A 22,476-nucleotide genomic window follows, 5' to 3' on the forward strand; every position below is an offset into this window, starting at 1 on the left:
CTTTGTATTCATCCTGGCACCACTAAGGCGGCGAGAAATATCGTACAACAAACGGATATCACCATTGGCGGCGGCGGTTTCTCCTTGTTTGGCTAGGGAGTTAGTCCAGGCTCTCTTGTCCCGCCTACAAGCACGTTTAACAGCCCACTCCAGTTCGGCGTATCGTTGACGGGCAGCTGTCTTAGCCGATCTGGTCCGCGCTCGCTCAATGCCGGCTTTCGCCTCTCTCCGCTCGTCGATCTTCCTCCAAGTTTCATCCGAAATCCACTCCATCCGCCCGCTGCGCGCTTTGCCAAGGGTTTCATCACTGGTCGTGATGAAGGGGTTCTTGATGCCGGTCCATTGCTTTTCGACGGTTCCACCAGGTGGCAGCTCCGAGGCTCAAGATTCAACTGGTTCGACAAAGGACCTTTTCACCTCAGGATTCGTAGCGGCACCCAACTTTCTCCTCCCGTCGTTGGACACGTGCGACGCGCAGACGTATCTCAGCCATAACAAGATGATGGTCGGATGCAATATCAGCGCTGCGTTTGTTGCGTACATCAAGAAGGCTCCTTCACCATTTCCGGCTGATGCAGATGTGGTCAATTTGGTTTTCTATTCGACCATCGCGGAAAACCCACGTGACTTTATGTACTGGTCTATGGGGGAAGCGCGATCCACCAATGACCATGTTATTACCACAGAATTCTGTAAACAGCTCCCCGTTTTCGTTCATCTCTCCTAGGCCATGGCGTCCCATGACGCGTTCAAGGTCCGCGCTGTTTGAGTCAATCTTAGCGTCGAAGTCGCCCATGTGGATTTGGATATCCCCCTTCGGGATTTTCTCAACCACGCTGTTCAGCTGGCTGTAAAAACTCTCCTGCAGGTCGGCAGCATTTGTTGGCGCATAGCACTGGATTGCTGTAAGGTTCCTAACCCGTGTTCTGAATCTGGCAACGATTATTCGCTCATTTATCGATTTCCACTTCATCAGGGCCGCATGTGCCCCTGGGCTCAGTAGGAATCCAACTCCTCTTTTTCGAGTAGCATTTTCACCTTGTATGCCACAGTAGAGCAAGACCTGCCCGGATGATGTCCCGTGTTCGCCAGTACCCGGCCAGCGGACCTCGCTCAGCCCCAGGATTTCAAGATCCAGGCGTCTAGCTTCCCTTGCAAGTTGAGCCAGCTTGCCCTGCTGGGCAAGGGTCAGTATATTCCATGTTCCGATTCGTGTCCGTGTTTACATGCTAAAGGTCGTTGCCAATAATCCAGAGAGATTTCTTCTTTCGGTAACATTTTTATGTTACGGAACAGTAGGCTGTTAACCTAAGGTCCTTATCCAGCTGATGGGGCTGCCATCTTAATGTGGGCAGGAGCTGTGCCCCCTTTCCTGTTAGCATACGACAACTGAAGTTGCGTACCCCAGCTGGCACCTCGTGGAGGTAGGAGTAGGAGTTAATGAACAGAGGTTATGGAATGCATATGTTCACCCTTTGCCAGCGAAATGGTACATTCCACAAAAAGGTTTTCCGTGAAATGGTACATTCTGCGTAAGGTTTTTCACGGAATGGTATTTGGCGAAATGTTATTCAATCACGGCGAATATTGCTAGCCACTTTATTTTATCTGGCCAAGCAATAGGGAAGTTGTTTTCTACTTTACTGTGCGGAAAAATTGCAGTTTTATATATTAAACTACCCATGCTTTCATAGTTACGTAACTGCCAAAATGAATCATCTAAGCTAAGGTTGAACTCCTCAGAAATTTGTAAAACTCGAGAATGTGACAAAGGTCATCCGAGATTCACGATTCATGTACAACACAGTATAATTTGTGGCAATACGAAGTTCGTCGGGTCAGCTAGTATAATATAATATTTGTAACTACATAGTTAATTAACTGGCAAAACGAATCATCTAAGGTTGAACTTCTCAGAAACTTGCAAAATTCGAGATTGTGACAAAGGTCATCCGAGATTTACGATGTATGTACAGCACAGGTTAATTTGCGGCAACACAATGTTTGCCTGATCAGCTAATGCACTTATACAATAACATTTTTATATACGGACTTTCTTTTTCAAAATAACGACAAATATCATAGACCAATATTTTCATGTTCTTTATTTTTGTACAGGCGTTCAAAATCAATAACTTTTTAATTAATAATAATATAATAGCTTAGTCGGGTTTAGTCGTATAAATACTATTTGCTAACAATCGATACATGTCATTTTTTGACAAATGCTTATTTGCCATGAGGCCATTAACAAAGTTAATAAAGCAAAAAGCTGGTTGACACTTGTATTAATATTATCAACCAAATTTTTACAGCAGTTTATGTGAAGGATGAAGTGACTGGATCAGTAATCAAAACATGCAATTAGGTATATTTCTCCATTAATTTTGTTTCTTGTTCTTTGCACCTACTATTGGACGTTTGATATAAGTAATAAGTCTTTTATTTATTAGGCTTGTTATATAATTTACTTAACACAATCAATTTAGTTTGGTTGATTTTTTAACTTACTAAACGAAAAATTGTCAATTATATTTGAATATGCACATAAAAACCGAACATATAAATACAGATGAGATAAACTGTAAAACATAACAATCATCAACATGAACAGTCATTAAAGCGTGCTCTTTGGAAAGAACGATCATTCATTAAATTGAGAGAGTAGATTAATTGGACCTTACGTTACATTTTAAATAAAAAACTTGTGGAAAATCACAGAAGCGACTGTTCAATGAGAATTCGTTCGAATCCTGGGGGAGGACTGAACTGAAAGTTGTTCAGCACGATGTCCAGGATAGCTCCATCGTCCACAAATATGCAGGGGAAAACAGTTCCACGAACACTGAGCACTGGAACGTTAAGGTTGGCTCCGTTCAGGTAAAAATTTAGTTCTACATGATCATAAGCGACACCAATGGTGTCACCTTCCTGAGGAAGGCCTGTGTCGTTCGCGAACACCGAGTTGATTCCAGTTTCCAATTTCGGTAAACCTGCTGAGTCCGCGGGACGCTCTTCCGTAGTTTTGCTCTGCAGACGGTGTAGTGGTTTTGCGTTATGATAAACTACGTTGTCCGATGTTAGGCACCAGCTTTCTTTATCGAAACCACCTTTCGACTGATTTAAATCTGCTTGTAACGTAGCTAACCCAACCGACCACTGTCCACCTTGCTGAAGCTTTACTTCAAAGTAGGATTTTGATTGTAGCAACGGTGTGTTTGCGATAACTCCACCTGAGCCGCATGCCCTTTGGCCACCTTTTATTACGACTACTTCGTGACCTGCAACGAACATAAAACAGATTAAGTCAATAAATCGAATTTTGATTGTTAAGGGTAAACTGCTCCAGTCGAAACGTTCGGACTTCCCTTTTCTTATTCACCTAGTTTAGTTTTATATCAACCATGCTTCGAAGTCGATAGAAACGACATTTTCATTACGCTTATAATGATTGGAGTCTGTAAGTCACTAACTTCTTATAACATAAGATTTCAAATTCAAATCTTTCGTAATTATCGAACTGTAACTCTTTATATTGTTATTTATAAGCCCCTTTGGCTTTTCAGACTCTGCTCAGAGTAGGTACCTAAATACTAACTAAAAGTAAAAGTACTTATAACTGGTTATATTAAAGTTTGAGTTTGAACTACCTACTAGGGTAACCAACGTATTTTGGACACCATCAGCAGCTGTACAAATTTAGACACTAACAGTAAAATCAAACGGAAGTGTCGAAATTAAGTACAGCTGCTGGGGGTCCAAGATAGTTTGGTTACCCTACTTTCATTTATCTTAACTATCAAAATGCACTTTTAAAAGTTTTGTTCTAAGATATCACATCTGTTATGGACGCCTTAGAGTATTTTTTGTTATTTTTAACGCTGATAAGTATAACTTTATAGGCAGAGACTGTTAGTGGCGATAGATAGTATCATTAGCCCCGCAAACGTCATGTATACGCTAACTGTAACTGCAAACATTGATTTTGCAAACATTGTTTTTTACACTTCGTACTTTTTACATTTATTTTGTGAAATTACCATTATGTACTGTGCAGAAAATGTTTTAACTTTACGGGCAAAAGATATGTTTCGTACTAATAGCGTGTCATATGTTTCACTCTTTATTGACCAATTCTTTCATTGATAACATATGGTCAGTATGCTTGTAACATATATAAAAGATAAGTTACAAACATCTCATTAGATGAAGCAGTTATTCAGTATCGAAACAGATTTTGAAAAATGAATTTTTGCCAATCACTTATCTAAAATGGGCAAAAAAACTAAATGGTGAGGAATATCATACATATGAGATTAAAACAGAAGCATCTTCTTTGTTGTAGGAACGAAACTCACAGCACGTTCAAATATACCTGATGCATGGCAGTTTTGAAATCAATTATTTTCCTCAAATGGAAATTTAACTATGCAAACTCAATTAGAACTTACCCATATGTGCAGTATCCAGCTGAATAGGATCATGTTCCTTGCGAATTTGTACCGTCTGTTGGGGTAGCACGCCATTTAAACAACTTTTAAGGCAGCAAAACATATTTTTGCACCTGAAAATTTCAAACTGTTACAATAACTGAAAAATGATAACTGTTAACTTTAAATTATAAAACAAATTTTGTAAAAGTCTTACAAAAACTATCGGTTATTTTCTTCCTAAATGCAAAATGCTCTTGTTTAATCGAATCGAAACGTCAAATGCGAACTTAAAGGTTTTGAACAGGGGATTGCTGACACCTATTTCCGTTATGTGTATGTTGTAGAGTGACTATATACAGAGTGGCGACAAGTCATCCCAAATGTATGCAATGCGGGTTTTCCAAGGTTTTTCTTTCTCTTTCCTGCATACGCATTGGATAGGTCGCCTGTTCGATTGGAATGACACTGACAGATAATTATCATTCCAATTTTGACATTGTCGCCACTCTATATATAGTCACTCTAGTATGTTGGTAAATTTTTTGAAGTTTTGTGTGAGAAAACAGAATGCCATTGCTTTGCTTTCAGAAACATTTCGACAGTTCAGCATGGAATTTCATGAAAGTGTCAAAAGGTTTCGAGCTCTCTTCCGAATCCAACCCATAAGGATTGCTGATGTGCGACTGAGTTGATGGTTTGTTGCCATCAGGAAACGGTTTCGTTATGGAAAAAACTCTAACAGCGGAAAACAGCTACTTGGCTTCCCCTTGTTTTGTCGCAAAATCCGCATAACGGTATTTAAAGGCATAACTGTTTTGGTTTTCAATGTAACGAATGTAACAAAGGATTGAAAATGTAACGCTCGTTAGATACCGTTACTGACAGTTACTAAAAGTATACCTGAATACCATCTGTACGAAACTAGCCGAATTATTATTTCATTTGGAGACTAAAAATATAGGGTTAGATGGTTCATTGCTGCACGTGCCTCAAATAAATAGATCTGATTTAACCAGCTGAAACTTAAGTTTCAATTGCTTTAAACTTACTCAAAATGTCCTTAAAGTGTACTGTCCTTAAAGTCCTTAAAGTGTATTACTCGAAAACGAGGCAATTTATTAACTTGTTTCCGTTTTAGGTATTAGTAATCATACAATTAAGGCACAGACCAGCAGATAAAGTCACGTGAGTTTCCCGTGATGGCCAACCATCACGACCAAATCGACCACATCTGCATCACCCGAAAATGGCTAAGGAGCCTTCTTGATGTACGTAACAAAAGCAGCGCTAATATTGAATCCGACCATCATCTTGTTATCGCTGAGATACGTTTGCACGTGGTGAATGACCCTTTGGGTTAAAACACTCTAAAAAATACGTTTGCACGTCGCACGTGTCCAACGACGGGAGAGGTGAAAGTAGGCATTGAACGAGCGCGAACCAGATCGGCTAAGAGCGAATTTGTTTATTCAATCCGGGTTGGAACTGGATGAATTTTATCTGTCAGATAGGAGCAAATGAACACAAAAAAATCATCCAGTTCCAACCCGGGTTGAGTAAACAAATTCGCTATAAGACAGCTATCGGTCAACGATACGCCGAACTGCCCAACAAACATTTTTGTTGAATAAGAGCTTAACAAGCGCTTGTTTACTGGTTATTAGCTGTATAATGGTTGAATAAACTGCTTTTCAAATAAAATGTTTGTTGGGTGGAGGCTGTTAAACGAGCTTGTAAGCGGGACAAGAGAGCCTGGACTATCTCCCTAGCTGAACAAGGGGAAATCGCCGCCGCTAATGGTGATATCCGTTTGTTGTAAGATATTTCTTGCCGCCTTATGCTGCCAGGATGAATACAAAGATGTTGCTAAAGGACAGAGCTGGTTAGCTAAAAGACAGAGCTGGTTAACTACTAACTGACCGCACAGAACAGCTCGCTGAACATTTTGAACAACTCTTTCGAGTTTCAAATGTCAGAGTCAACAAAACCAGTAGCCTATGACGCCTACAGCTCGTCGAATTAATCTCGTCAACTCGGAGGCGTCATCGCTGGATGAAATTGAAGCAGCCATCAAGAGTATGAAATCCAATGGAGCGCCACGGATAGACTGTATTTCAGCCGAGATGCTCAATGCTGACCTATCTTTGTCAGCCCAGATGATGCATCAGCTTTTCATCTATATATGGGAAACCGCAACTTTTCCGGTGGACTGGATGTAAAGCATATTGGTCAAAGTCCCTAATATAGGAGACCTAACTGAATGTGGTAACTGGCGTGGCATCACGTTGCTCTGTATTACTCTCAAAGTGCTCTGTAAGGTAATCCTCAAACGGATCCAGGAGAAGATTGACGTCTTATCCGGCGGCAGCCAGCTGGATTCCGTGCTGGCCGATCATGTGTAGACCATATCACAACTCTCCCCATTATATTGGAGAAGATCGACGAATTCCAGGACTCTTCTGCTGGGGTTCGTTAACTTCGAAAAGGCATTCGACCAACTCAACCACAAAAACATCTGGGGAACACTTAGGCGAAGAGGAGTTCAAGATAAGCCAGTCTGTCTCGTCGAGGCTCAGTACGAGGCATTCTCGTCCAAGGTTTTGCACAACGACGTCTTGTTTGACCATATAAAGGTCTGTTTCTCATCGTTATGAATGAGATATTAGTTGGAGCAATTGACAGTAGATCAAATCGAGGATTGCCTTGGAATCCTCTAACGATGGAGCAGCTAAATGACCTCAACCTAGCCGACGACATTGTCTTGTTGGCACAACGCCGAAACGATTTGCAGAACTAAGAATCTTGGTACCACCATCGTGCGTTGACTGACTGCCGAGTATTGGTCCAAGACTGATATAGCTACATGGATCAAGAAAGCCAGGGGTGCCTCTGCAGATCTGCGAAACATTTGGCGCTCAAATCAGATCACTATACATACGAAAATCCAAATTTTCAACTCAATCGCACCACATTTCAGAGGCAAACAGCAGTACGGATTTAAGTACTGCTGTTTGCCACTAAAATGCGGTGCATCTCAGTGAAGACAACGCAAACAACGCGATACAGTGGACCCCCGTTCGTTTGACCATTTTTAATCTGAACACTTTTTAATTTGAACCCCGTTGGTTTGCACGACGTGCAAATAAAAAATGATTCAAATGTCATTCTCAACATGACATCATTTCGGTATGTCATTCGGACCTGGTGGCCTGACAACTGGAAATCCATGAGCAGGCTTGCCATTTCCTCACTCATTGTGCAAAAAGTGCAACTTTTTTCATTCAACACAATGAGCAGAACTGCTGCCGCAAATGAGAAATACGTCCACGCAATGAGAAACAGACAAAAAATAAAGAGAAATATAAACAAACTTTAGATTCTCATTGTGCGCTCGTACTGCAGCAAGCAACGGCACGGGAATTATATTGTTGCCATATCTATCATCCACCATCGTCATATGCAACAATTTTTGCACTGTTGCCGCTGCAAGAAGTCTAAACAGTTTTTTTGTGCCATATCATGGGCAGCCAAAAAGTGTATTAACACTTTGTTGCTCAGTTTATTCCTCAATGAGAAGAACAATTAGCAGATTGCTGAGCAATCGCGATCAGTAAAAAAGAGAAAAGTTCAAACAAAACGGAGCAACATAAATCGCGACTGAGTAAAGTGTGAATTTTTCTCTTCTCTTTTTTTATTCTGAGGAGGAATCATCCCTGTCCATGAGGAACTTCATCGTCGATGTCATCAACGGCCGATAGCAACAAAAATTCGTGAACTTAGCTGGAAGTGGATCGAACACACCTTGAGGAAAGGAGCAAACTACATTTGGTAAGATACACTCGACTCGACTTCGTAAGGACAGCGTAGAAGAGGCCGACCCAGAGGCTCATGGCAACGCAGCTTAGCGAACGGCATCCGGGCTGTAGACGGGAGCCTGGCTTGGCGACAAGTTAAAGCCATAGCGAGTAACCGTCAGTACTGGAGATCTCTGATTTCATCCTTTTGTTCTGCTGGATAAAGGTATGCCGGTTCTTCTTTCTTTACAGCGAATTCTTCCCAATCTTTATGCATGACGTCGTCCAGCTTCGATACTAATAGCTGTATCAGCGTCGCCCCCCAACCTGTAGATACCTCCCCCAATTGATGCACAAATTTTATATGACGATCAAAACAATCGATGACGTCATGGATTCCACTTGCAGTTATCTTTTTCAATTTAGGGAACTCCAGCAGTGCGTTCACCGAGAACAGCTATGATAGATAATGCACGAGTACGGTTTTCCGAACGCGGTTGATCAAAGCTACTCTGGAGCGAGTGATGTGCTACGTGCGCGTTTCGGGGACACTCTCGAGTCCTTTCGAATGGCGCAGAGGGTTGCGGCAAGGGGATGGACTGTCCTGTTCGATATCGCTATTGAAGGTGTGATTCGGCGAGCGGGCATCGAAACGAGAGGAATGATCTTCAGCAAGAGTAGCCAACTCCTAGCCTTCGCAGATGACCTCGACACCATTACTAGAAACCTTGGGGCGGCGGAGGCAATCTACGCCAGACTAAAAACGGATGCTAGGAGGATAAGGTTACCAATCAATGTGTCGAAAACCAAATATATGGTAGGAAGAGGCTCTAGAGAAAGCAGCGTTTGCCTCCCACGGGCAGTGAATATTGACGGCGATGAACTGCAACTGGCTGATGAGTTCGTATATTTGGGATCTCTGGTCACCGCTGACAGTAATACGAGAAAGCAGATCCAACTACGCATTCAAGCTGGAAATTCAGCCTGGTTTTTCCTCCGCAAGACGCTTCGATCAAGGAGCATACGCCGCCGCACAAAGCTGACGATGTACAAAACGCTAATCAGACCGGTAGTCCTCTACGGACTTGAGAGAGTAACTTTGCTTACGGACGACATACGTGCACTAGCCTTATTTGAACGCAAGATGTTGCGGACTATTTTTAGCGGAGTACAAACAGAAAGCGGAGAGTGGCGGAGGTGTATGAATCACTAGCTACAGGCACTGCTTGGAGAGATTCCCATCGTACACCTGGCAAAAGTTGGGATATTACGGTGGACCGGCCACGTCGCAAGGATGCCGGACGACTGTGCAGTGAAATCCGTGATCGTCAAGAACTCCACCGGCACCAGGAATAGAGGGGCCCAACGTGCTAGATGACTCGACCAGGTTGAAGCCAGCTAGCGTGTGTCGAGACGCGCAACGAGTTGGCGACGAGTAGCCCAAGACCGAGTACAATGCTAAGGAATTCTTGATACGGCAAGAGCCACCCCGGCTCTCGGCTGCTAAAGTCGTCAGTCCAAAAACATTGTTTCACAAAGTCATGAATGAGATTTCGGATAATTGACAAAGTTTTGTTTTTTTTTGTAATTTATGTTATTACATATTTAATTTATTTGTAATTTAATTCATTACTTTCCCCACCTTTGGACCCTATACAATGTTAATTATATCTAGCATTTGATAGTTAGTAGAGTTATCCTTTTCTTTTTTCTTTTGTGTTTTATTTTTCTGATTTTTGACTGTTATCCAGGGTTGTTTCTATTTTGCTGCTGTTCATTGTTGTTGTTGTTCTTCTTGTTGCTTAAACCAGATGTCAAAAAAGAAAGAAATTCTTCTCGTTTTTGTATCATTGCGTTGTTTTCATTTTATTTTTTTTCGGTCACTTTTGTGTCACGACATTCAGGTAGAGAAAAATTACAGTTTCAGATTCATTAACACACTTACTCGGTTCGCTGAGATATTTTCAATATGTGTGTGTGTGTCTGTGTTTGTGGGAATTTTGCTTCTTGTAATCGGCATTTTTCTTCTTTGTTTCTTTCTTTTGCTATATGCAAATATCACGGAGAACACGTGGCTCTCACTGAACATTGGAATGAACGTTGCTTTTTCGGTGTTCGCTATGAATTGCGCTTTATGTAGTGTTTCTTCTGCCTTATTTTTTTGGTTTTGTAAATTAATCATTCAGGTCAAGGGCGTAGGTCGATACTGGGGGTCTGAATATAACGAACATTTTCAGCTGTTTGTTACATCTAATTGCTACGTTTTGCGTTGATCCATATTCGTAAACTGTTGTATGTTCGCCTCATATGTGTATTTTATTTTGGATTCCAAGGTTATAAAGTAATTTTTGTTATGTATTTTAATTGAATTTTTGTCGTCTTTGTTAAAAACTTTAAAAAATCAATTTTAAATATCCATTTCTTTATTTTTAATTACTTATTATTCTTATATTTCTTTTAAAAACTGTTATTAAGGCCATTCCTGTTCTGAATTGTATGTCTCTTTAGAATTAATAAATCAAGAAAAATTTAAGAAGAAATCAAGTGTACGAATAGAACTAAAAAACTTTCATAGGCATGTTGAAAATTAAAACGAAGATAATTTTACGAGACAGTTTAATAGTGAAAGGAAAAGTGCTCTGAATAAATATTGACAAAAGAATAAAGAAATAATAACTGTGGGCTGACAGTGAGAGAAAATTTACAAACTAAAAGCTAACAATTCAGAACAGTTGTTTCGATTAGGAGTTTTTTTTCTATTAAAATTATACCAGTGCACAATAATTAAGTGATGCGACATTCCGGTGCCGCCAGGCCGGTTGATTGTGAGAATTACGTGCAAAATTTAGGAGGTTAGAATGTTTCGGAAAGCTCGAATTCGTGTTGTTGAGTTCTAGAAAACAATGTACAGGGCAGAGTTACGAAGAATTAATGTACTCCTTTATTTGAAACCATTCACTGTTAACCGGCCCAGGATCGAGCAAACCGGAACGCCATAAAACTTATTGCAAAATTGAAAGAAGAAACGTGTGTCTTTAAAAATGTTCAAACATAAAAGGGAAAAAAATCTTTGGAACAACTTCTAGCTTAAAAGGATAAACATCAATCACATTCATCATGAAAGTTTCTCTCGTTTCCTTTAGCTGTAGATTGAGATTCTCGCCAGCGTCTTTTTTGCTGTTTGTCCGCTTATGATTTATTTTTAATTAAGCCTATTCCATGCTTCATCTTCTGCTGTTTAACCATTTGTTGCTCTAGGTCTATTACAATATTATATAAGTTTCCCATAAAAAGTTTCAATATTATTTCCTTTTCTTCCTTGTTTTTTTTTTAATATACCTTATCACTTTTTAAGAATAGATAAAAATATTTGTCAAAAATTTTCTCTTCTTCATACATCGTACAATTAAAATTACTATCGAAATCATTGAAACTTTTCCAACAATGTGTTTAAGATAAAACATTTAAAAAGATAGAAACTGGAAACGAAACCCATTCGAATAAACAAAAAGGATAAAAGGAGGTGAGGGTGTGTTCCAGAACGAGGAAAATCAAATCAAAAATCATTGTGCACTATTAAGTCAAAAGATTTCGGTCTTTTTTCTTCGTTTTTTTTAAAGGGAGTTTGTGAGAGTAATCAGTAACCTCAAAACAGAACAACAAAAAACATCCGTGTTAGCGTGTCACTAAATGTGTTTTGTGAGTGTTGTGTTGTGTTGTGCCTTTGAATGTCAGTAAACTCGTGTTATTGCATGTGCTGTGTGCAAATGTACTCACTTTTACCGCACGTATCGGTGATATGCATTCGCGATAATAATTGTACAAGAAAACATATCCTTTAGATTTTTTTTGACTGCATCGGCTTGTTTCGTCGATTCTAGAGTGTTTTTTTTTACTTTGTATAGAAACATTTTGCACGCTCTGGCTGAAGTGCTTTGGGGGGCGGGGGTTTTGTTTGCTTTGCTTGCTTGTGATTGGCAGACGAAAAAGTGCGAGCGCTGAAAAGTGCAATTTTTGCGTGGTGAATTTGAAAAACGTGTGTGGAAAATAATAACGAAGGAAAAAGTATCTGTGTCATTTGTCTCAGAACGTTGAGTTTTGCGCATCTTGAATAGCTAGCTTGCGATGGGACTAAACCAGTGTTTTGCAACGAAGTACAGATGCTGAGAAGCGCAGAAAGTTGGGTGCGAACTCAGTCGCCAGAATCCTTGATTTTAGTTTTATTGTTTTTTTGGTTAGATTATAAAAAATATTTGACTAGGTAAAAGTCTCAGCTACGAGTTTGTAAATGTCGCTGAAGGCGTTTTTGGTAGAATTGTCATTTCTTGTTTTCGTTTTCTCTTCTTTGATCTATAAATTGATAACAATGATCTTGTTTAAGATATTTTGTGAGTTTTTTTTTGTTGTTGTTGCTTGCGATGTTCTATGACTTCTTCATTATATCTTCTTGTTGGTTATATCGAATCTGTTACGTGTACGAACAAAACAAGTGAGATAGCGTAGTTTAAATTGCTTGTATTTGTTGTAAGTTTAGCTAACTTCCGTATGAACATTCGTAATATTTTTCGCCGGCAATAAGTCGAATGGGGGTGGACTTGAATGAGTTCGGGAGGGCGGCAAGTAAAACTTACTCACTTTGCCACGCACTTATTGTGTTTTTTTTGTATTTTTTTACTTTTCTCCAATTCAGGGGTCAACACTGAATACTTTGTTTTCGTTTTTTCTTTTCACTGCTCAAACTCATGGGGTTACTGAAGAGCTGCTCAGATAGTTTAATATTAGGTTTTCATTTGTTTAATTAACATCCTTCTAGTTTTTTTTCTCTAGATATTACATTCCATTGTACTACATACGCTATAGCTAAATATATTTCACTGTTATGCTTAATAATTGTAATGTACTTTAGTATTGTTATTTTAATGCTAAAAAATATACTCATGTTTTACTGCTAAAGATCATTTGTTTATTGAGAGTAAAGCATACAAATAAATTAGCGTTTGCTTTAGAATAAATAAATAATTTAAATAATAAAATACATATCTTTGGTTAATTTCTTATTATCGTCAAATTGGATAGAAAAAAAAAAACAAACAAATAACAGCAGCAGAACCGAAAGGCTAGGGACAATCAAATAAGAACAGTGTGTTCCTCACTAGTTAAGGGCGAACGTTACGCGGACTAGAAAATCATGCCGCCATTCGGTGCCATTCTTCGCCGATGCCGGCCGCCATGAGCGCGTGTGTGTGTATGTATGTATGTATGTATGAATGTGTAAAAGATGGTAGCTTTGATTGTCAAAAAACACGAATTTCAGTATCAATTCAGAGAAGCTCTTTGTTTGGAATTTAAGTACATAAGTATATCGATGTGTCATTTGCTCTTTTTTGTTCGATTTTCTACTGCCCTTCTTCGGTTACTCGATGGAGCCGAAACTGGAACCGATTGCTTCGATTGTCCTCACTTTTCAGTCCTGCCCAGGAAAAAATCGATAGTTGGAAAGTAGTACGGCTTTATTAGAGTTGCTCGATTAGATCTTAATGTCAAAGGTTGAACAGATACATCAATATTTTTTTTTTGCTTCACATGTTCACATTTCATCAGCGCATTATATTAAATTGTTTTGTTACCTTTAGTTGATATTTTTTTGTTTTGTTCATAGTTGCAGTAGATGTATAGTTAATATATTATTTTCTCTTCAGTTAATGTTAATATATGCTTACATTTCATCAATAAATTTTCTCTTCAATATGATCGGGCACGAAATTGATATGTTTGAATTGTTGATTTATCGTAACATTTTTTTCCATTGAATAATCTTTTATATCGTTTATTAGTCTAGGGTTTTTTTTCTCTATGTATCTTGTGAATCATGTTCGTTTACTTTTCATTCGACTTACTTTCCTTACAGAATTCAACTTAAACTCAAAAACCGTTAAAAGATAACTTAGCTTCGCAATGGTCAGCATCTTAGTCAACAATTAGTAGTTTAGTAAAATAAAGCTAGAAGGCATTTGAAGTTTGATTAGTAATCCGTCTAATTCACTAAAGTCTAATATAAAGTCGATCGAAAAAAATCGCCTGTATGGGTGTGACTTAAAATTATTCCTCTTCTTCTGATACGAACTAGTTGGTATAATTGTTTGTATGAAACGATATTATTTGGTTAATAAAAGTTACACCTACACTCGCTTAGCCGTGTACATATAAACAAGTGAAGAATACGTTTGCTTTGTTTGCTGAAGATGTCAAAAGAATCGATCCATTGTCACAGATCGATAAACTATGTGTATTTACTTTCCTTGCTGGGGCTTATCATGGATGCACCGAGTTAGACGCGCTGTAACATGCTTTGTTGATTTTCATGAAGCGACGAAACTGTTTTCATTTTATTAAACCATTTATCACATATTTCATTATTACAACTATATTCAATCAATCTAAATGTTCTACTGTAAATTTCAGAACGCATTTTCTTTTCTTCTAGCGTCAAATGAGAGTTTAAAGTTAAAAACGTGGGCATTAACGATAGCTTAGTACATGCCATTTTTCTCCGGATGCAAGTTAAGTTTCGTTCTTCAGAACAACGCATAGTACGACACACTAGCAGTTAGACAGTAAAGAAAGCTTAACCACTACTTGTATTATTTACTTCACTAAGTTACTTGTCCTTAACGCCTATAGTTTCACCCAAAAATTGATATGTATTCATTTGACTCCCGTAACAAGAGCAGGCTCGCAGAGAACAGATTTTCAGGCTTAGCGTGGTTCTAAACACCAGCGCGCTCTAGTTCTCGGTGACGCCATGCTCCGGGCCGGGCCGGATCAAGATACAGATTGTCGTCTTAAAAACAGATCTATACTTATCCGATTTAACTACACACTGTATTGGACGGAATGATTCTTCGCTTCTTGCACATGTACCTTTCCCTTGACTTTTTTTTTACCATTCGTGGCTGAGCCAGCTTTTACTATGTTTTTACTCCTCGATAACTGTCAAGTAAATTCCTTTCTTGATCATTCACACGCAGTTTCGCAGTGCAGGTTTTCGACGGCACAGAAACCGGCATACTTTCCCGTTTAACAAACTGTTTTTCTGTTTGTTATGTTCGAAAGGATTCTACCCTTTCGTGGATCCTTAGACACTATAGGGTTCACTCACTAAATCAAACACTGAAAATAGTTTTACTACTTATTGCCTAGCTTAACGATTCCTAAATACTCTCACATCTACGCGATTCTTGCATTTCCAAGCAAGGATATTTTTTTGTTTTCAAAGTTTAGCCAAACCCAAGCTGATCGGAAAGTTCGAAAAACTGAACCCGAAACAACCTTCACTCGCTTATACAATAGTTCCGGTGCAAGCATGATGGTTTTACGCTTAGCGAATTGCTTTGGTATGGCTCCTATAGCTTCCTTCCGGTTTGAAAGTTCACAGTTGAACCTGATAGTATTTCTTTTTTTTTTCTTGTAAAGTCCTCGCTTTCGTTTGTAGGAACTTATTGAATTCTTTGGTGTCCTTGTTCATTGATTTGTAATATCTAATTGACGGTAACTTACGGTGGAAAACTGACCGACGCGTTCTATAAGAGACTGAATGAAGGTTGTTTCCAGCGTACAATATTATCGTTTCCAACTAGCTTCGATTGGCCCCTCTCATCGGTTTCTAATTCTAGTCTTTTATGGGGGTCAAGGATTTTTTTTCAACGGTTTTGCTTTGCTATCGTTTTGGAACCGACACAGAATAGTTGGGATAAAGAGCAGTAATTTTGTCTAAACATGACTTACGTTTACTAGATCGTAGCAAGTGTTTGTCTTGCAGTAATTGTTATATCTAATCTGCTAGTAGCTTCCGATAATGCCGCATGTGAAATAGAATAGTAGAAAAAAACTTCCAAAATGCCTCTACAGCAACGTATTCCACTGGAAATGGGTCTTGGACTTACCTACGCGCAGTTTTACAAACTATGAGTCGTCAATCATTTCTTACAGTTGATTTATAAATCTTTGATATACATGGATATTTTAATTTACATTATAGTTATTGCTTCATATTTGAATAGTTCGCCGTATTGTTGCTTCTTTTTTATTCTTTTCTTAATTCAATATATTCTAGTACAGATGTTTACTTGTGAAACCCTAATTACATATGTTTAGCGATTTCCTAGAAAAGTTGAACAGCACGATTTTGATTCAACATAAAAGAGTAAGTTTAATTAACAATCAACAAAATATAAATTAGATAGTAAGGTTTTCTTTGTAAACTTATTAGGGCACTTTTTGGTTCATTCGTGATCAGTAAATTGGGTCGTAAACAAATGGTATAATATGTTCGACCTTCACTATATTTGGTATCACATACGCTTCAACTAAACTGACCTGGGTAAGGTTAGGGAAATAAAATCTTTCTACAGCCAAGTCTACGCTCGTGGCTGTGGAACAGCTATTGCGTATAGTCCGTTGTTGCTGCTGTTGTTAGTGTTGCTATAACTGTAGTTGCTGCTGGTAATCCGCCCATTGTTGAATCCAAGTCCATTTCCACATGTTCCGCTACTGTAGGAGCTGTCGACGAAAGAGTTCGTCGCTTGTAAATGATGGCTTTGCTGATGATGCTGTTGTTGCTGCTGCTGCTGTTGTTGTTGTTGCTGCTGATGTTGCTGTTGATGGGGTCATGTCGTTGCCATTAAATACGTGTTGAGATCGGTTCGTTCACTCTTCTTCCCCAAATGGTGTTCCATTCTTGGCTCCAAACCCGCTCCCCTAAAATGGACCAACAAAGAAGAACAAACCGAACGCGGTTGAAATTTTAGTAACGATGGCCGATGCGAACGAATGAATCCAAATACTAGAGTAAAAGAGGAGAAAATTATGAAAAATATATATATTTTCTATTTTCAATATGATGACTGTAATAGATCGAATGGAAATGTAAACAATGGAAGCTCGCGGTGAACTTTTGCGGTAGGGTTGTGCTACTACAGTGCACTAAAAATAGAAGATACGCTACATATGGGCAATACGGGATAAAAGATAAAGAGTTTGATTATTTCCGTTCATTGTTACTACCAACAGCTTGCGAAGTTTTGAAGTGCACGGTTAGATACAATTATTCTCATAACACTTTTAAGTTGGGTTATTATTCCTACCAATTCCAAAACATCCATTTTTATGTTGCGGGATAAGTACAATCATGCAATGTGCCTTCGTATAGCTCTTAATTCTTAACTACCTATCTATCTATATATAAGAGCCTTGTCTGTAGCCAAAACGAGGGGCGCGATATGTATTTTCGTGGTAATAATCGCCCACATTAAGCAAAGACTCAAACCAATCATACCAGATTGCATTCAAGACGAGCAAAAGTAACGTAGTTGCACCTCATAGTGTTACATAGCGTTAGCGTTACATAGCGTACATCAAATTTGCTCTCAATTAGACGCAAGGCGATGCGCGCGGGTTACAGCTAGTATAATATAATAAACGGCAGACTTGTCTGCAAGATGAGGCATCGCAGCCTTAGAAAGTCGGCAAGCTTAAAAAGTTTATAATACAAACAATTTAGGAAATGAACTTTTTTTTATTACGAGTAGAAGATATGATGCTATCAGACACCTGAGAAGACAACTGAGGGAGATGGTACGAAGCTAGGCGAACGAAAAAGGAGAACGATTATTAGAAACTTTTTAAATGCTTCACTCAGAATGTCCGGATCCTACTTGAATTGGCACGCTCGGTTAGCCTGGTAAGAGAGCTGCAGAAGATGAAGGTCGAGGTTACAGCGATTCAGGAAGGGCGATGGCCGAAGACGGGAGAACGCGGTTTCTGCGCAGTAGATCCCTTTGCGGGCCTTAGCACGTCCAGAACACGTCTACTACTGTGGTGACAAGAAAACAGAGTATGGAGTCGGATTCGTATTACATGGAAAACAAATAAAGGTGGAGGCCGATTCATGAACGCCTATGTATGTTGTGGAGCTGATAACCCATCATGATGCAACTACCGCAGCTGGTCAACGCTGCTTATTCTCCCAGTCACATCTTTATTGGTTTCATAGCAGCATACGATACAGTCCATCGAAACCATCTATGGCAGACAATGCATGAATACGGGTTTTAGGATAAACTGACTCGACTGATTAGAGCTATATTGGATCGAGTGATGTGTTTCGTGGACATCTCGAAGACACTCTCGAATTCCTTCGAGAAGTGGCGAGGGATTGATACAAGCTGACGGCTTATAGTGCATGTTGTTCGTCGCTCTTGAGGGGGTGATCTGACGAGTGGGCATCGAAGCGATCTGCCAACTTCTAGATTTTGAAGGGGGACGTGAAAGGATCCCCTTCCAAAAGCGTGCCTCCCACGGACGATAACCGTTAATGGTGACGAACTAGGAGTGGCAGATGGGTTCTTGTTTTTGGTATCGCCGGTCACCGCAGACAACTACACTAGGAAGGAGGTCCAGCGGCGCATTCCAGCGGGAAATCGGGCCTACTTTGCCATTTGCAAAACGGTACGCCGGCATACGAACCTGACAATGTACAACACCCTTATGAGACCGATAGTTCTTTATGGACTTATGGAAGCCGTGACGCTACTCACGGAGAGCGTACGCGCCCTTGCCGTTTTAGAGCGGAAGGTGCTGTAGACAATTTTTGTCGGAGTACAAACTGAAAGCGAAGAATGGTGGAGGCGTATGAACTACAAGTTACTGGCACTGCTTGAAGAGATTCCCATCGTACACCTGGTGAAAACCGCTAGGCTGCGATGGGCCGGACATGTCGTAAGGATGCCGGACGACAGTGCGCCGAAAACAGTTCTTTTTAATAACCACACCAATAGCCTGCACCAGGAACAGGAGGGTTCAACGTACAAGATGGCTCGACCAGGTCGAAAGTGATTTGCGACTTCTGAGACGACGGGGTTCCTGGCTGTGGGAGGTCCAAACTCCTTTGATAACGTGGTGCAATCCTACATCGACCGATGCGTAAGCGGAGGAAAAGCAGAATCCGGTGGGTTGGTAGTCAGCTTAGAAGTCTTAAAACTATTAGGTAATAAAATTGATACGGGCATGCTATGCTGGTGACAATGATCACGAAAGCGTGTTACTGGTTACTGGTAGAGAAAGCGTCCATTTTACCACAAACGACAAAGGCCTAAAGTTAATCAACTTTGCTGTAGCCAGGTGAATGATTATCAGTAGTAGCAATCTTGCACGACGGAATATTCGGAATTATGCCTGGAAACGCTCCTTGGTCTCAGATTAACCACGTTCTCGTTGATGGTCAGCACTTTTCGGAAGACACAGATGAGCGATCTTTTCGGTCACCAATCGTCGACTCGGACCACTATCTTGCAGTAAGCAAGATTCGCGTCTGGTTGTCCAACGTATTCAAAGATACCGAGATGTTAGAGCTGCCGGAAAGAGACTTCACCGTCGTAAGAAACGCTAGCAATGGTAACGCGTTCTTGTGGAGGCAGAGAATTGTTTCGAGAGCTTCTTCAAAACTATCACCGAATTAGGAGCAAATCCGTGCCACCTTCTGTTATGTGTGGAGGGAAACATGATTACCGAGAGATCGGACGTGGCCAGGTGTTAGAAACAACATTTCGATGTATTGTTGAATGGTGAACAAGATAGAGCTGTTAACAGAAACAAAGTAACGATTGAAGATGATGGGCAAGCTGTGAATCTACCGACTTTGCCTCCCTGCCGAAACCACTTCTATTTAGGTGCATGCAATTTCCTAGGTTAACTGACTAGTAGAGATTATCTCTTAGTTAAGTCCGAACGAGCGACAGCGAGCAAGGACAGTATGTACCCCACGTATTTGCAGGTTGAAGGCGTGAATATTTTCGGCTGAAGATGACGTTCGGCTTTTTGTGATTCGGCCTTTTGAGGTTCGGCCATTCGTGATTTGACCATTAGATATATTATGCCATTTGTAATTTCGGTTATTTGTGTTTCGGTCATTCGTGATTCGGCCATTTGTGTTTCGGCCATTCGTAGCTAGTCCGCTTGCGGAAGATATACGCACTTGTCGTATTTGAACGAAATGTGTTAGGGACTATGTTTGGCGGGGCCAAACGGAAGCGGAGATTGGCGTAGACTATGAAGCAGCGGGCACTACTGGGAGAGATTCCCATTGTGCACATGGCGAAAGTTTGGAAACTATGGTGGGCCGGTCTCGGTCTGTGAGCGGCTGTGCAGCGTAATCCGTTCCCTTCAAGAATCCAACCGCACCATGGATCGAAGGGCCCAACGTGCAACGGCTCGAATAGGGCTGGTACCGAATGGCCGAAACACAAATGGTCGAATCACGAATGGCCGAAATCCAAACGGCCGAATTCCAACAACAGTCACAGAAGGCCGAATCACGGAAGGCCGAATCACGAATGGCCGAATCCCGAAAGGCCGAATCACGAATGGCCGAATTTTCCCGGAATACCCAAATCAACAAAATTTTTATTGCTCATTTTGTTGGACCTTACACATTTTGAATAAATTTTTTCATCTATTTTTCTTTGCGAATTTGAAACATCCCCTCGAAAAACCTTTGAAATTTTCCCCTCAATTACCTTTTGTTCCACTCGCAGCTCTGTGATGATCAGCGTCAATGATAGGTGAAGGAAAAAAGCTTTTCGTAAAATTCTGTACCTTATTGCGTTTTTGTTTTTTAACCTGGGTTAGTTGCAACAGGAACACTGAATAAACAAACATTTTTGGGAGAATAAACAACCGTTTTCGGGTTATCAGTGTATTGCTTGTAGCGAGGTTGAAACTGTGAAAATACCCAGTGCGAACCCGTCGCCTGAAAAGTGCAACCCAGAGCGAAACTAGATTCAACCTGAGTGAAAAAAACAAACGTTTTGACAGCCGTTCGATTGGAACTAGAGCGAATTTAGGTTGAACCTAAGCAAAAACAAAAACGGTATTAGTTTTAGAAAAACAAGATACACTCTGCGTCCTATTTTTTTATATTTTGGTAGATATAGTATAGATGATTGATAGTTGTTTCTTCTAAGCCCGAATGATTTACGTTTATTATAGGGTGCAAGGCCTATTGATCGTGTTAGTAGCAAATATTTCCTAGATGATTCAGCGGGGCAGCCCCCCCGCAGAAACCACTACTATTTAGGTGCATGCATTTTCCTAGGTTTACTGACTAGTAGGGATTATCCCTTAGTTAAGTCCGAACGAGCGGCAGCGAGTAAGGACAGCATATACCCAACATTTGTGTAAGCTGAAGGTCATGGTTATTTTCGGCCGAATATGACGTTCGGCCATTCGTGTTTCAGCCTTTTGTGTTGTGATTCGGCCATTCGTGATTCGGCCGTTTGTGTTTCGGCCTTTAGTGATCCGGCCATTAGATATATTGTGCCGTTTGTTATTTCGGCCATTTGTGTTTCGGCCATTCGTGATTCGGCCATTTGTGTTTCGGCTATTCGTAGGTAATCCCTCGAATAGGTTGAAGCCGACTTGCGTGTGGCGAGACGCTCAATATTGGAGGTCTTATCCGAACGTCTCCGGAGAGTTCACAGTTTTTGAATTGAATTATCATCAATTATCGCTATTTAGCGATTTACATGCGATCTTTTCTTCAGTAGCAAATAGTTCACAATCTGTAGAAAAATTTCTGAATAGTTGAAACGAAAATCTTGGTTGTCTACACACTTCGAAAAATTATAGGATCTACGTCTTTGGCATGGAGCATCGCAAATCATATAAAATTGCATGTAATTTTACAACATCAAGTAGCGCAGCGTGTGTTGCATGCATGTGGGCTTATTTATTACATTTGGCTTGTTGTAAAAATATATCTCTTAAAACGTTTTGGGCTATTTACGTTTAATTTGAAGGAAAAATATATGTGATTTTTGTTGCATGTTCATTAATTTATTTGCATTTCAGTTTGCGTCGAATGTGAGATTTATTTTTTCGTTCAAGAAAAGAATGAGTAAAACCGACACCCTAACAATTTTCACAGAAATTCCATATTTGTACGTCAATTATTGTCCAACAAATCTATTAGAATCTTAGATTAACTCTAAATCCTTCATTCCACGAGGTCTGATTGATACATATTTTGAATGGTTTTGATATATAATGAAAAAGAAAACTCTGTATCTTCAGGCGTAACAAGCAGTAGTGTGGGTAAACCCGACACCCTGTCAGGGTAAAACCGACACCTCATAAATATCAAGTGAAACCTTTTCTTAAAAAAAGGAAGAATCAAGCCCCTCCTCTCCTTCTCC

The 22,476-nt window shown here is 40.0% G+C and overlaps 2 protein-coding genes across 2 annotated transcripts in view; both read right to left on the reverse strand.

Annotated features, from left to right (window-relative positions):
* Window positions 1-2,126: 2,126 nt before the first annotated feature.
* On the reverse strand, window positions 2,127-4,688 carry LOC128743341 (SPRY domain-containing protein 7). Its single transcript, XM_053839895.1, has 3 exons — window positions 4,648-4,688; window positions 4,452-4,590; window positions 2,127-3,281 (listed from the first exon to the last, which is right to left on the reverse strand). The coding sequence occupies exons 2-3, from the start codon at window positions 4,552-4,554 to the stop codon at window positions 2,716-2,718; spliced, it is 669 nt and encodes a 222-aa protein (XP_053695870.1). The 5' UTR covers window positions 4,555-4,590; window positions 4,648-4,688; the 3' UTR covers window positions 2,127-2,715.
* Window positions 4,689-9,819: 5,131 nt separating this feature from the next.
* The window catches only part of LOC128739853 (forkhead box protein P1), a gene marked incomplete at its 5' end in the record, with an annotated part of 376,855 nt that continues 364,198 nt past the window's right edge, over window positions 9,820-22,476 (reverse strand). The window contains one exon of the mRNA XM_053835354.1: window positions 9,820-16,984. Within this exon, the coding sequence (XP_053691329.1) occupies window positions 16,934-16,984 (51 nt within the window). The remainder of the gene's footprint in view (window positions 16,985-22,476) is intronic.

The sequence above is a fragment of the Sabethes cyaneus genome, chromosome 3, assembly GCF_943734655.1.
Source record: "Sabethes cyaneus chromosome 3, idSabCyanKW18_F2, whole genome shotgun sequence".
NCBI classification, from domain to species: domain Eukaryota; kingdom Metazoa; phylum Arthropoda; class Insecta; order Diptera; family Culicidae; genus Sabethes; species Sabethes cyaneus.